Below are 13026 nucleotides of genomic sequence, written 5' to 3'. Positions count from 1 at the left end.
CACACACACACACACACACACATATATATATATATATATATATATATATATATATATATATATATATATATATAACTTAGAGATAACATACAAAGTAGAAAATTAAAGACAAATCCAAACAAATTTCTTCTTGACCTGAATTATTTTGCAAAATAATCTTGATTTTCGCTTTTTCACATAATCTTCATCATTGTTGATTATCATACTTAAAAATAAAACTAAAATCTTATAACTTACATGTTCTTAAATTATTTTGATTTTATTTTACAACGGGACAGTAAAAATATTGAAAAAAAAGGAGCTGATTTAGCATTCCTTCGTATTCCTTATTTAGATTTCATTTCTGCTTGTTTAGTGGGATAATTATTGAAATTGATAAGAGGACTAGTTCCTCAATCTCTATGTTGTATTAAATTTGAAAGTAAATCATGAAAGAAGTATTTCTATGGTCCAATTTTGGACCTTAGGTTAAAACGAAGATTGAAATTTCGAATGGTATAGTAAAGTTGAATTTTTTGAATTTTGTGAGAGTTCTTTAAGATATCCATTAGCTTTGACAAAATGATATTAAATATTTTTGAGAATGATATTAAACCACAAAGGTATAGATTAATTTGTTTTTATCTTATTATTTAACTACAATAGAATGAATCAAAATATAATGACGTAAAACGTTTTATTACAAACTAAAATAATATTGACAATTGATTTTTTTTAAAAAAGGCTACTTCAAACGACTCATTAGACAGTAGGCACAATAGTATAATAACACAATTTTCAAATGCTATCTTTTGAGAATTCTTTGCAAACTTCAAACGATAACCTCTTAAATTTATCGCTAAATTTCATCAAAATACTCAAATTATGATATATTCCAATTAAGCAACTATCAATGTTTTAATGCAATTTTAATTTCAATATATTACTTAAGAATTATACTCATAATTAACTGATAAGTTTGATTAGTGTATGAATAACTTAATCTCGAATAAGCATATTATAGAAGTTGGAACTAATTAAATTAATTTCGAATAAGCATATTAAAATTAGTAGTAAATTAGTAATCAACCAAAAAGTTAGTCCCCTCAAAGAAGTTGGAACTAATTAAATTGAGATGCAGCTTAACTAAAGTCACCAACCAGATTGACTTGCCCACAAGTCCTTTTTACCTCGTAATTTTTTATTTTTTTTTGACAATTTATCTTTTTTGGCTAATTAAAATATGTCACCTATCGAAAATATAATTATTTAAAAAAATTAATCTCTTTAATTGAAAATATAATTGTTTAAAAATTTAAATCTCTTTAAAATCAAAATGTAACGAAAAGAACGACTTTTATATCAAAGTTATTCTATGTTAATTATTTCATTCGGTAGTTACCATCTCGTTATCATCACTCACCCTCCTAGTATTTACATAGATTACATGTATATGAATATTAGCATAATACTTTCTTTTTTTTGTGTATTTTCTATGCACTGTCAGTTTATACTTTTTTTTACACTAACACGTACTTTTAAGGCAAGTTTCTTTTTTATTATTAACGGTTTTATTTTATTAAATATAAATATCAAATATAGTAATATAAGGTAATTAGTATTCTACTTTTATTTTATCCATCTGTTTAAGATTTTCTCTTCTTACTAAATAAAATTATCAGCTTTGTAATTTCATCGGGTGTTCTCTTATAAAATCTAATGAACATTAAGCTTGACGTATAGTAAAAAAGACCCAAAAGAAAAAAGTATATATTATTGTGTATATGTTTTTGAAAAGGATTTTATATGACAAAGACAAACACACCCTAAAAAGAAAGTCTTTGCCTAGTTGTCACCCCCACAAAACGTAACGCTAACGTTATAGATCGCAAGTTTTGAGAATTAATTTGAAAGAAAAATAAGTAATGTCAAGAATAAAATTAAAATAAGATAAAATAAAATTTTATAATAGGACAAGCGAAAGTAATCAATAAGTATCGTGATGAAGTAGTAAATATTCCTTCATTCTTAATCAGAAGTTTCCTAGGTATGAATTCATTTTATTTAAAGAGCACTTAGCTCTCCAATGTGAGATTTTTCATAAACTCAAATTTAATCGAACTTTAATAAAAATATCAAGCACAAACTATAGACTAAAAATGAAGTCATCAAGTCGATTGATTCAGATGACGGTATAATAAGAAATTCTCCTTTAATTTCCTTTGCAAGACTAACCATAAAAAGATAATAGTCATAAATATATAATTTCATAACTTTCACATACTTTAGCTTAAAAAAGAATATCATTTTATTTAACTTTTGTACTAAATTAAAACTTAAAAAAATTAAGTAAAAATGCATCAAATGAAATAACGGTCAAACCTCTTTATATTGACAATGTTTGTCTTAACATACCATGAATATTATAACAATGTGGTATTTTATATATATATATATATATATATATATAATGTTTGGTGTTTAAATTTTATTTAGCTAATATAAATAAAAATATGAAAAGTTAGTTTAATAATTTTTAAGTAGCAAAAATAGGACGTATCTGCTAATCAATTTAATCAAAAATAATAGAAAGAGTATAAATCTATAAATGCAAATATTAATAATATTAATAATGTTTTCTTTTCAAAGTTACGATCGTAATCGATAATGGACATCATTTACTCATAATTTCTTGTAGATAATCGTACTATAAATACATGACGTTAATGATGTTCATTATAGATATATTATTTTATATACGATTTATTTCTTACAAAATAGAATTATATAATATTTAAGTACAGATATTACAGAGATATTTTTATAAAAAATATACTACTATAATGACTTATATTATTATTATTATAAGTATAATATTATTATTCATAAGTAAAATATAACATGAAAAAATAATTTAAGAGAAAATTAAATCATTACCATGAAATAATTATAACAATGATAAAAAATTTTTGACTAATAAGGTTTGTTCAGCTTTTGGTTGAAAAATGTAAAATACGAATTGAACTAATTCTCTGCCAAACAATATCTTGATTTATGAATAAAGTGTAATAATTTTTATTTTTAATATAAACGATACGTGAACAAATATGATATAATTTTAATTTAAACATTAAGAATAAATTACAGTAGATATTCATATATTATATGGACAAAGTCACAAATAGAACATCGTATATGTTATAAAAATTATAAACTTAGGGCCCGTTTGGATGAGTTTAATAAAAGCAGCTTTAAAAAAGTACTTTTGAAAGTGCTGAAATTTATTTTTAAAATATATGTGTTTGGATAAAAGTGCTGAAGTTGCTATGCCAAACGCGAAAAGGGAAAAATGGAAGAAAGAGATGTTAGGATTATGTGGGTAATTTGGAGATTGTATAAAAATATTAAAGGCAAAAAGATAAAAATGTGGTCAACTTAAAACAGCTTATAAGCTTTAAAAAAAAGCACTCCTACCCCAACTTTTAACTTTTGGCTTAAAATAAGTTTTTTTTTAACTTAAAATAAGTTATTTTGAGTATTGCCAAACAGTTAAATAAGTCAAAAATCAGCTTTTAAGTCAGTTTGACCAGCTTTTAAGCTGAGTCAAACAGGCTCTTACACCCTTTATTATAAGATATATATCTATGATCAAACAATATTAAAATATAATTATCAAAAAATTAACTAAAACTACAAATTACAAAGTCATTTTTGTGAAATTTATGAAATATATAAAACGTTAATAATTAAATGAAATATTATACTCGTGATTAGAGTGATAAGGTATTAGTAAGTTATAATTAATATTAGTTAGATAAGATTAATTATAAATAAACTTATATATTACAATAATATTTCATAACTCTAACAAACTAAGAATGACTCTTAAAAACGATTGAAAAATCTACTTTACTAATTAGTTAAGTAATAAATTTGTCATAATTTTTACAGTTTAAAGAGGCTGTTGACATTCTATTTTTAAACCTCCTAAGATTAATTATCATTTCTTCGATTTCAAACGATTTAAAATAATTAATTAAATGAAACTATCAAATTTACTTGATTCGTTTACCAAACACGTCTTTAACAGAATTTACGAGTGGCAAGAAACAGTAGGAATTCTCCATAATTGTAAACAGTGACAATGAAATCAAACCAATTGGCAATTGAGAAGCAAAATAAAAAATAAAAAATGGAAACTTTTACTTGGTCATCTCTACACATAGATTTTCCACACTAGCAAGAAAGTTTTTTTTTTTTCGGTTTAAAAGCAGTCACCCACTTGAGAAAGTGCTTTATGAGTACCCCTTTACGTTTCTTGGATCAGTTACAGTTTTTTCAAACCAACCCCATGAAAGTAATTTCTTGAGCTGAGTGAGCTTTTTGGGAAGGAAATTGCAAAAGGGGTTTTTGGAATTTTTTGGTGAAATTTTAGTGATGAGTGGTGAAGATAAGATTAAAGCTGAAGGGATCTGTGATGTGGAGGATACTGTATTTGTAGCTGTTGGGAAGAATGTGAAAGAGGGAAAATCTGTACTTTCTTGGGCTTTGAAGAGCTTTGCTGGCAGGAGAATATGTGTTCTTCATGTTCATCAACCTAATCATTTGTTTTCATCCAGTAAGCTCACACCCACATGCTTTTTCAACTAATGAATTTTAGGTTGTGTCTTTCTGTGCAATAGATATTTGAATCTTAATGTGAACATTCATTGTAGTTACTTATCAGTATTATCTTGACTGCTTTGGACTGTTTTTCCTTTGAGCTTAGGGTCTACCTCTAAGGTCGGGTAAGGTCTCCGTATAATCTATCTTTGTGGGACTATACTAGGTATGTTGTTGTTGTAATTATCAGTATTATTGGAATTTGAATTGCCCGAATTGAGCTGAATATAGGATTCATTTTGCCCACCCTGACTTGTTTGGGTTTGAGAATGTGGTGACTTTTAGTTTAAGGGGATTACTATGTGGACTTGATTTGTCGACCAAACATGTCTTAATCTACAGAAAAGACAGAATTTGAAAGTGGCAAGAAAAAGTCAATTAAGCTGTTCTCATTGATATCGGAAGGCAATAGAGAAGGGAAAAACAAAAAATGGAGACTTGACTTGGTCATTTTTACAGATTAATTTTCCACACCCTTATGTCTTCTTCATATTAACAAGTAACAAGAAAGCCTTTTTTTCGTACAAAAGCAGGCACTCTTGTAAGCTTACAGTTTCTTCAACAAATCAAATTTAACATAAAGCACGAGTCTTTCCGTGCAGTAAACTGTATAAACATGTAAGTTTTGTTATGAGGATTCATTTTAATTCGTAATCAGTATTGGAATGAAATATGCCCCAAAGAATAGAATATGTAGGGAATTCTTGTTGCGTGACCCTGCCTCATTTGGGTTTGATGCGCCATTTATTGATTTACATGGTTTTGAGACGCCATTTGTTGATTGATTGATTGATAAGCATAAAGTGTTCTTATTAGTTTAAGCATATGAGAGAGATGTTTCTTTTTTGCTCTTGTATTTTGACTCTCAGAGTTCATGGCTATGCAAAGCCTCCAGATGTTTCAGTGTGTATCAATTTCTTTTTTGGCTGTGTGATGTATCTTGGCCCTAACTTAACCCCAAAGCTATCTTAAGAGGTGAGGATTCCTAATCCATATTAAAGATACCACTCATCCCTTATATGGCCTATGTGGGACTCTTCACATGATTGGGATAGATAGAACTGCAGCATATTAAGTTTGATTGGAAAATAGCAGTTCTGAAATATGCTCTCTATATGTTGACTTACAACTATTATACCTCTGTTTGCAAACTTTGAACTGCATGAATATGTGGTTGTTAGATATATTATGGCTTGAAGATAAATGGAGCAGCAAAATGGCAACACACTATCATTTCGTTGTTTTAGCTAAATCTATATTAATTAGGAAGCTGCCAAAGTGCAAAATGAGTTAAAATTGGAGTGATGAGAGTGTGTACTATATTTTCCCTACGCTATCTCAAGCTGGGGATTATTAAATCCTGGAGAGGCTAGCTAAAGGCACTGTGTGCTTTAAGTTAAGAGCTAACGACTTGCGAGAGTTATACAAGTGAGCATCTCATGTGTGATGAATAATTACTCTTGTTGCTATAATGAATGTATTAACCTCTATTTGCCAATTGGCTCCCCCTTTCATCCCATGAAAACCATAGTCATTCACATATTCACGGATGAATGAATCACAATCTTTTGAATTTGCAGAGGATGGGAAGCTTTCAGGTGCAAAGCTGAAACAGCACATGGTGAAGGCATGCCAAGAACTTGATCGCCTTAGACTGCACAAACTTCTAAACCAGTATCTTCTCTTTATATCCCAAGCTGGGGTACAGCTCTCTCTAATTTTCTTATTAGATTTATTTAGCATTGTTAGCTATTCAATAAGCCAGAATTACTAGCCTGTCTGTCCCATATAGAGTGCTCCTCGTTGACTTAACACACCTATGAAGACAATGTTGAGATTATTGATTGTTCAAAATCTAAAGGGTTTAAGGAAGTACATGTTTTACTGATAAACACTATAAATTAAATGGTGTAAGGATCCACTGGATTTAACTTTTAGTCGTTTAGGAACTGAATAGAAAAAAATTATTCAAAGAAGTTGTAGAAGTGAGCCTGATATGACAACTTTGTTATATAATATTTGAGACTACTTTGGATGTTGCAAAAAGAAAATCTGGACATCCAGCTTGTAAGCCCCTTGTGACTTTAGTCATTAAAGTTATATAATATCTACAGAACCACTTGTGANAAAAAATTATTCAAAGAAGTTGTAGAAGTGAGCCTGATATGACAACTTTGTTATATAATATTTGAGACTACTTTGGATGTTGCAAAAAGAAAATCTGGACATCCAGCTTGTAAGCCCCTTGTGACTTTAGTCATTAAAGTTATATAATATCTACAGAACCACTTGTGAGGAAAGTAACGATGATAGAGGTTATGAAAGAAAAATTGGAGTTCATTTTAGAGCAAGTTATTTACTCATTAAATTTTTAAAAAAAAATCCAAGGAAGTTGTTTAAGATGGAACTTATGCTGAAGATAGGTTCCAATAGTTGTGTTTCAAAAGATTGTAATCGCATTTTCACAGAAAAAGATCAGAAGGGTTTACATGCCTGACAAATTATGTTGAGATAGATCATAAGTTAAAACCATAAAGGTAGGGGTGCGTACATCCTACCCCCACCCCTAACCCCACCCAGATCCCACTTGTGGGATTACACCGGGGTTTAAGAAATGAGAAATAATTATTGCTTAAAAGGTTGAGTTGCTAGTATTCAAAATATTGATCACTGCTCGCTTCTGCAGATACAAGGGGGTAAGGTGTGGCTTGAAATAAATAATGTGGAGAAAGGGATAATACATATTATTGAAGAACACAAAATTCGGTGGCTTGTCATGGGAGCTGCAGCAGAGACTCATTACTCAAAGTATGACACTTTTTTTTTTCTTTGAAGATCTATCAGATGTGTAACAGGACAAATTGAATAGGAATGATTGCCAATTCAAGTGGTTTTCACATATAGCTATGTTACTGACTTGGGCATCTCATTTCATGAGCTCCTTTTCATTGCTTTATTGGAATTTTCAGCTATTTTTTTCTCCTTGCATTGCTATTCTCCTTTTATGTGTATGTCTTTATAATTTTACCCTTTTCCAAATAGATATTTACCCTACCGACTTAATGTATATTGGGGACTCCTTGTTCCGTTACAGTCACTGCCAAGTTATGATTTTTTCTGGTGTAGGACTACTAGGCTTAAAAATATAATCGGTTGAGTTATGCTTCTTCTTTTGACTGCTAAATGTCAACTGCTATAGAATGAGAATAGTTGCTTGGTAACATAAACTCGTGCTCCTCCACTACACTGCAAACTACTAAATCAGCAAGCTTTGCTTGAATTAAGTCCTAAGATTAAATCAAATGTTCCTTTTGATGTTAGATTCCTGATAACCATAATTTTGCTGATTGGGATTTCTCTAGATTGCAGGCAACTGTCAGAGCTCAAGTCCAGCAAAGCTAAATTTGTGTGCCAACATGCACCAATGCACTGTCAAATTTGGTTTACTTGCAAGGAGTGCCTGATACATACAAGGTATGATGACTCGTGGCTACAAAACATGTAAATGATAACACATGAAGAAATGGACTATATATGTTATTCTATAGTTGCATGATTCACTTACTCATGCAGTGGTTTGTTTATCAGAATACTCCTTTGACTAGTCATTTTCTGCAGTCTGGTGTCCACACATATTAAAAGTTCCAAATTCGCTTAGCATTTAATATCCCTATTTCCCTCCAAAAACAGACACAAGACATCATTTTAAAGTCACACTCACAAAAAGAAAAAGAAAACAAATGGTGGTAGAAATGCAACATTACCAATTTCAAAAAAAAAAAAAAAGGAAGAAGAGAGCTATCCTAGAAATTCTGTAGATCATTGATAATGTAACGAGCAAGAGCTTTGCATATGGTTTTGACAAACAGTTTTCCTAAGGAAATGAATTGGATAAGTAGGATTAAAAATATATGATTCTGCTAGCTTGGGAAAGGAGGGAGCCTTGGAGCAATGTTCAAGTTGTCTCTATTTGGCTCCTATGTAATAGGTTCAAGCCGTGGAATTAATTATTGATGCTTATACTTGTATCTTGTTAGGCTGCCTACATCACGCATAAGGGGGTTCAGCCCTTCCCCTAACCCCGTGAGAACGCGGGATGTTTAGAGCACCGTGCTGCCAATTTTTTCTTATTCTGCTAGCTTGCGATTGAGGTGTGGTTGTTGCTTTTGGTGAACAGTTTACCAAGGCTGACTAACTTCCTATTTTGTTTCCCTTTGTCTTGCAAGGTCTATGAAAAACTCTCTTTCAAGTAGCTCGGAGTCATTATCTTCTCCAGAAGATAATGGAGGAACCGAAATGCGTAATCATGTTGGCAACGGTTATGAAGATTTGAACATTTTAGAAAATGCATCAATCCCAGCTAACAAAATAGTCAAGGTAGAGATCAAGGGAGACTATTCGACCTTGCACGAAGCACATTTGCATTGTGCAACGTCTCAACCTTTGCTGGTAAGCATTGTATTTTCTCAGACGAAGATACTTGCAAACTTGTATCCAACATCTGGAGAGCTCTCGTGTATTTTAATCTTAAGAGTTGAACTTGTGATCTGTGTGAACCTTCATCACTTACTCTCCACATGTACTGGCTCTAGAATTTCCTTAACATTAATGTAGAGTTTACATAATATCATCTTGTTGGAGACTTTTGTGGAGCACCGACTATGACATGAATTATGAAGCTATCAGTTTTTTTTCTTTTTGATTAATATGAAGCTGTTATTTATAATATCTGACGCAGGAAGAAGGAAGTTTTCACGGAAAAGCCTCTAACGATGAAAGGAGTAGAGTGGAGCAAGCTCTGATGGATGCTGAGAACTCAAAACAGAGGGCTCTTGAAGAGTCAGTAAAACGGTGGAGAGCTGAAGAAGATGCTAGGGAGGCTATCAGCATGGTGAATCTACCCTTTCATTTAATGTAGTTGTGTGTTTAAGAAATCATGCAGAAATTTAGGAATCAGTGTGGAAGATAGCTAAGACTCCTATATAGTTTCTATGACATGATTATCGGTTTTGGTCTTATTTAACTTTTCAAGGTTGTAGTTGCTATTTTCGCAGATTCACGATGACGATACTTGTCTTATGATTATACTAACATATGTTAGTTTGGATTCTTGCTTCACACCCGCACACACTTGTATGTATGTGTATATCAATTGAATCAATCTATGATCACCCGCTAGTTAGCTGTAGTCCTATGACCTGGAAATTCCCAGTAGAGTTTGGATCATATACCTTTCCAACCCCACTAATATTTGTGATAGAATTCCACATGTTTTGATTTCATTCTTGTCACTGAAGTTAGATTGTCCCAGGCTGAAGCTTCATATAGATTATTCAAGGAAAAGCAAGTTCAAAGAAAAGAAAAGGAGGAAATTTTTGCTAAGCAAAAAGAAGAGATTGAGGAATTGAAGATTCAGCACGACCTGTGCCTAAAGAAACTTCAGATGATCCGGGAGAAGAAGCCTGTACTAGAAAGTCAAATAACTGAATCTTCCTGTGCAGGGAAGGAGTTAGAGGAGAAGATAATTCAAGCAGTAGAGCTCCTAATATCCTTTAGGAAGCAGAGGGATGAGATGCAGATAGAGCGTGATAATGCAATCAAACAAGTTAACAGATTTAGAAAATTGGTACAAGATGATGCCAATGAGTATTGTATCAAAAACTTCTTTTCAATATCTTTCTCTGACATTATAGAGGCTACACAAAATTTTGATCCATCTTCAAAGATCGGAGAAGGAAAATTCGGAAGTGTTTACAAGGGGATGATTCACGACGTAAAAGTAGCTATAAAGATGTTGCCAGCTTGTGGTTCTTTCAGTGATTTGGATTTCCAACATGAGGTGAATCACTTAGAATCTTGAGATGCGAATTTGTGGCATGTGTGCAATTCAATTTCTTGTTATATATTTGTGTTTAATGATCCCTACTGTACCTTTTTGTGCAAGTATTAGCTGCCTTTTCTGTATTATATACATTTTGTCCCTAGCATTTAAAGCTGTAGTTTCAATGAAATTGAAATTGCACAATTTCTCCTAACTTGTGAATTTTTACTTTTTTAATAGTTTTTCATGTCATATTTTCTACATCCCCACCCCCTCTCTTTTTGGTTTCTTGCAGGAACCCTTGTACGTTTGTAAAAGGGTGAGTGAACGGATGAAATAGCCTCAATTTCTTTCCCGTTGATCTTAAGCAGGATAATCCTTGCATTTAGTATACATATCCCTATGATTGTCTCAAAAAAATAGTATACATATCCCTATTACTGAGATGAAGATGATTTCAATGCTTTGACAGAATATGAAACCTTTTTTGAGGAATAAAGCTTCAGTTATCATCTTAATTCTTTACTCTTAAAACATGGAGAAGTTTTTAGGCTTTCTGATGTAAAATATGTCTGAAAAGTTTACCCATTCTTAAGAACTGTGCATGCTTTCATTTTTGATACATACCTCCATCTTTACGCTTGATAAATAGACAGTTTCTTAGTTTAACAATGTCTTGATTGTTACAGGCAGAAAGTCTGAGCAGGGTGAGGCATCCAAACCTTGTTACACTGATTGGGATTTGCTCAGAGTCTAGGTCCCTTGCTTATGAATTCCTTGAAAATGGAAACCTTGAAGATCACCTGGCCTGCCGCAAAAAATCTCGTCCTCTTCATTGGCAACATCGGATAAGAATTGCTGTCGAGATATGCTCTGCTCTTATCTTTGTTCATGCCAACGATCCTTGCATTGTCCATGGGAACTTGAGACCTACCAACATTCTCCTTGATGCTAAATTTGTCAGCAAAATAAGTGATTTTGGAGTCCATCTCTTGATTTCCCAGACTGAGTATTCCAATAATGATGATCCAGAGGCTTCCGTTTATGTGGACCCAGAATGTATTGACAAGAGACAGTTAACTGTAGAATCTGATGTTTACTCATTTGGTGTCATACTTTTACGACTTCTGACTGCAAGACCAGCTTCGGGTATAGTGAGGGAGGTCAAGTGTGCTTTGGAAAGTGGTAACTTGGGTTCAGTTTTGGACTCTTCTGCTGGTGATTGGCCAATTGAACAAGTGGAACTGTTGGCTTATCTAGCATTGAGCTGCTGTGAGAAAGATCCTTTAAATCGGCCTAATATGCTCTCAGAAGTTTGGCCAACAATTGAGCCAATGAGAGATATATGCAAACCAAACTCAGATTTGAATACTTCATCTCAGGGTTCCAAGAGTCAAAAACGAATTCCTCCTCATTTCGTTTGTCCTATTTTTCAGGTAAGCATAAGATATATGGTTCGTATCCTTTTGGTTTAAAATTCTGGCAATGGTTTCAATTAGTTACTCTTTAACCTCCTAAATGGAAAACATGTGGACTAGCTGTTAGATCCTCACTCTTGTGTTGATTGATCATTCAATATGAACACACATAATAATCACTTTCATCTATCGGTTTAGAGAATTTAGGTTGCACTAACGAACTACTAGGATCAGAGTGTCAGACTTCTTTATCAAGTGGTACGAATGATGAATACTTCTACATGAAAGACATTAGAAAGGCCCTCTATATCACTGCTAGTATAAGATACTATCAAGCATCAAAATGAAGTACGGATGGTTGCTGAGACTTTGTATATAGTGTAGTGTGGTGTATCTTGTATGAATGATGCCTTATCTTTTTCCTGAACACTTTCAGGATGTCATGGAAGATCCACACATAGCAGCAGATGGTTATACATATGAAGGTGATGCAATAAAAGGATGGCTGTATAGCGGACACGATACTTCTCCCATGACAAACCTCAAGCTCGACACCTGTGATTTGATTCCCAATTATGCTCTCTATCGCGCAATTCAGGAATGGCAGCAACAGTCCTGAAACTCATTTAGAGTATATAATGCCTCCCTCTTACAAACACAAAAAAACAGCTCTGAAGTTGAAGTATATACTGATATATAGAAAGTTAGCCATGTCTCGTGGTAGTTCCACTGAGTTAATACTTGGATTCGAGTTATTTGAACTTGTCAAGTGTTGCTGCAATATTGAGACGTACAGATTCTATCACTATGGTCTATGTACATTGCATATTTTGCCTACTCATTACAAATATTGAAAAACATATATATATCTTCGTATCTTCTTTAGATTTGGCTAGTGTTACCATTCAATATTATTCATACTTTTGGGACATTGATGCCTCTGTCGTCTAAAAATTAGAGCGTATATGTTATTCACTCTAATAGAAGACTAAATAGTGACACGCGGCCTAATCTCATCCATTGATCCGATGTCGGGTCGGTGGATAAGATTATGACACGTGTATGTCCGTTAGTATAAATGATATATATGCTCTAGTTATTGGACATTAGGGGCACCAATGTCCCAAAAATATGATGAGAAATATC

The 13026-nt window shown here is 32.4% G+C and overlaps 1 protein-coding gene across 2 annotated transcripts; it reads left to right on the top strand.

The window, feature by feature from the left end:
- The first annotated feature begins 4134 nt into the window (after positions 1-4134).
- Positions 4135-12765, top strand: LOC107015310 (U-box domain-containing protein 32). 2 transcript variants are annotated; one of them, XM_015215534.2, is made up of 9 exons: positions 4135-4597; positions 6222-6343; positions 7328-7449; positions 8011-8115; positions 8868-9090; positions 9380-9532; positions 9953-10480; positions 11152-11898; positions 12317-12765. In XM_015215534.2, the coding sequence occupies exons 1-9, from the start codon at positions 4417-4419 to the stop codon at positions 12497-12499; spliced, it is 2364 nt and encodes a 787-aa protein (XP_015071020.1). In that variant the 5' UTR covers positions 4135-4416; the 3' UTR covers positions 12500-12765. The 2 variants fall into 2 exon arrangements, with proteins under 2 accessions (XP_015071020.1, XP_015071022.1); XM_015215536.2 differs by lacking the exon at positions 4135-4597 and adding an exon at positions 5103-5259.
- Positions 12766-13026: the final 261 nt, after the last annotated feature.

This window comes from Solanum pennellii, chromosome 3 (assembly GCF_001406875.1).
Source record: "Solanum pennellii chromosome 3, SPENNV200".
NCBI classification, from domain to species: Eukaryota; Viridiplantae; Streptophyta; class Magnoliopsida; order Solanales; family Solanaceae; genus Solanum; species Solanum pennellii.
This window is presented reverse-complemented; position numbering and strand designations above follow the sequence as displayed.

What these genes read in the sequence shown, in the direction of transcription:
- LOC107015310 (XM_015215534.2), top strand. Translation starts at nt 4,417, where the DNA reads ATGAGTGGTGAAGATAAGATTAAAGCTGAAGGGATCTGTGATGTGGAG. An exon ending in GCAGAGACTCATTACTCAAA is followed by an intron (nt 7,450 to 8,010) that starts GTATGACACTTT and finishes TCTAGATTGCAG; the next exon opens with GCAACTGTCAGAGCTCAAGT. An exon ending in CAACGTCTCAACCTTTGCTG is followed by an intron (nt 9,091 to 9,379) that starts GTAAGCATTGTA and finishes TATCTGACGCAG; the next exon opens with GAAGAAGGAAGTTTTCACGG.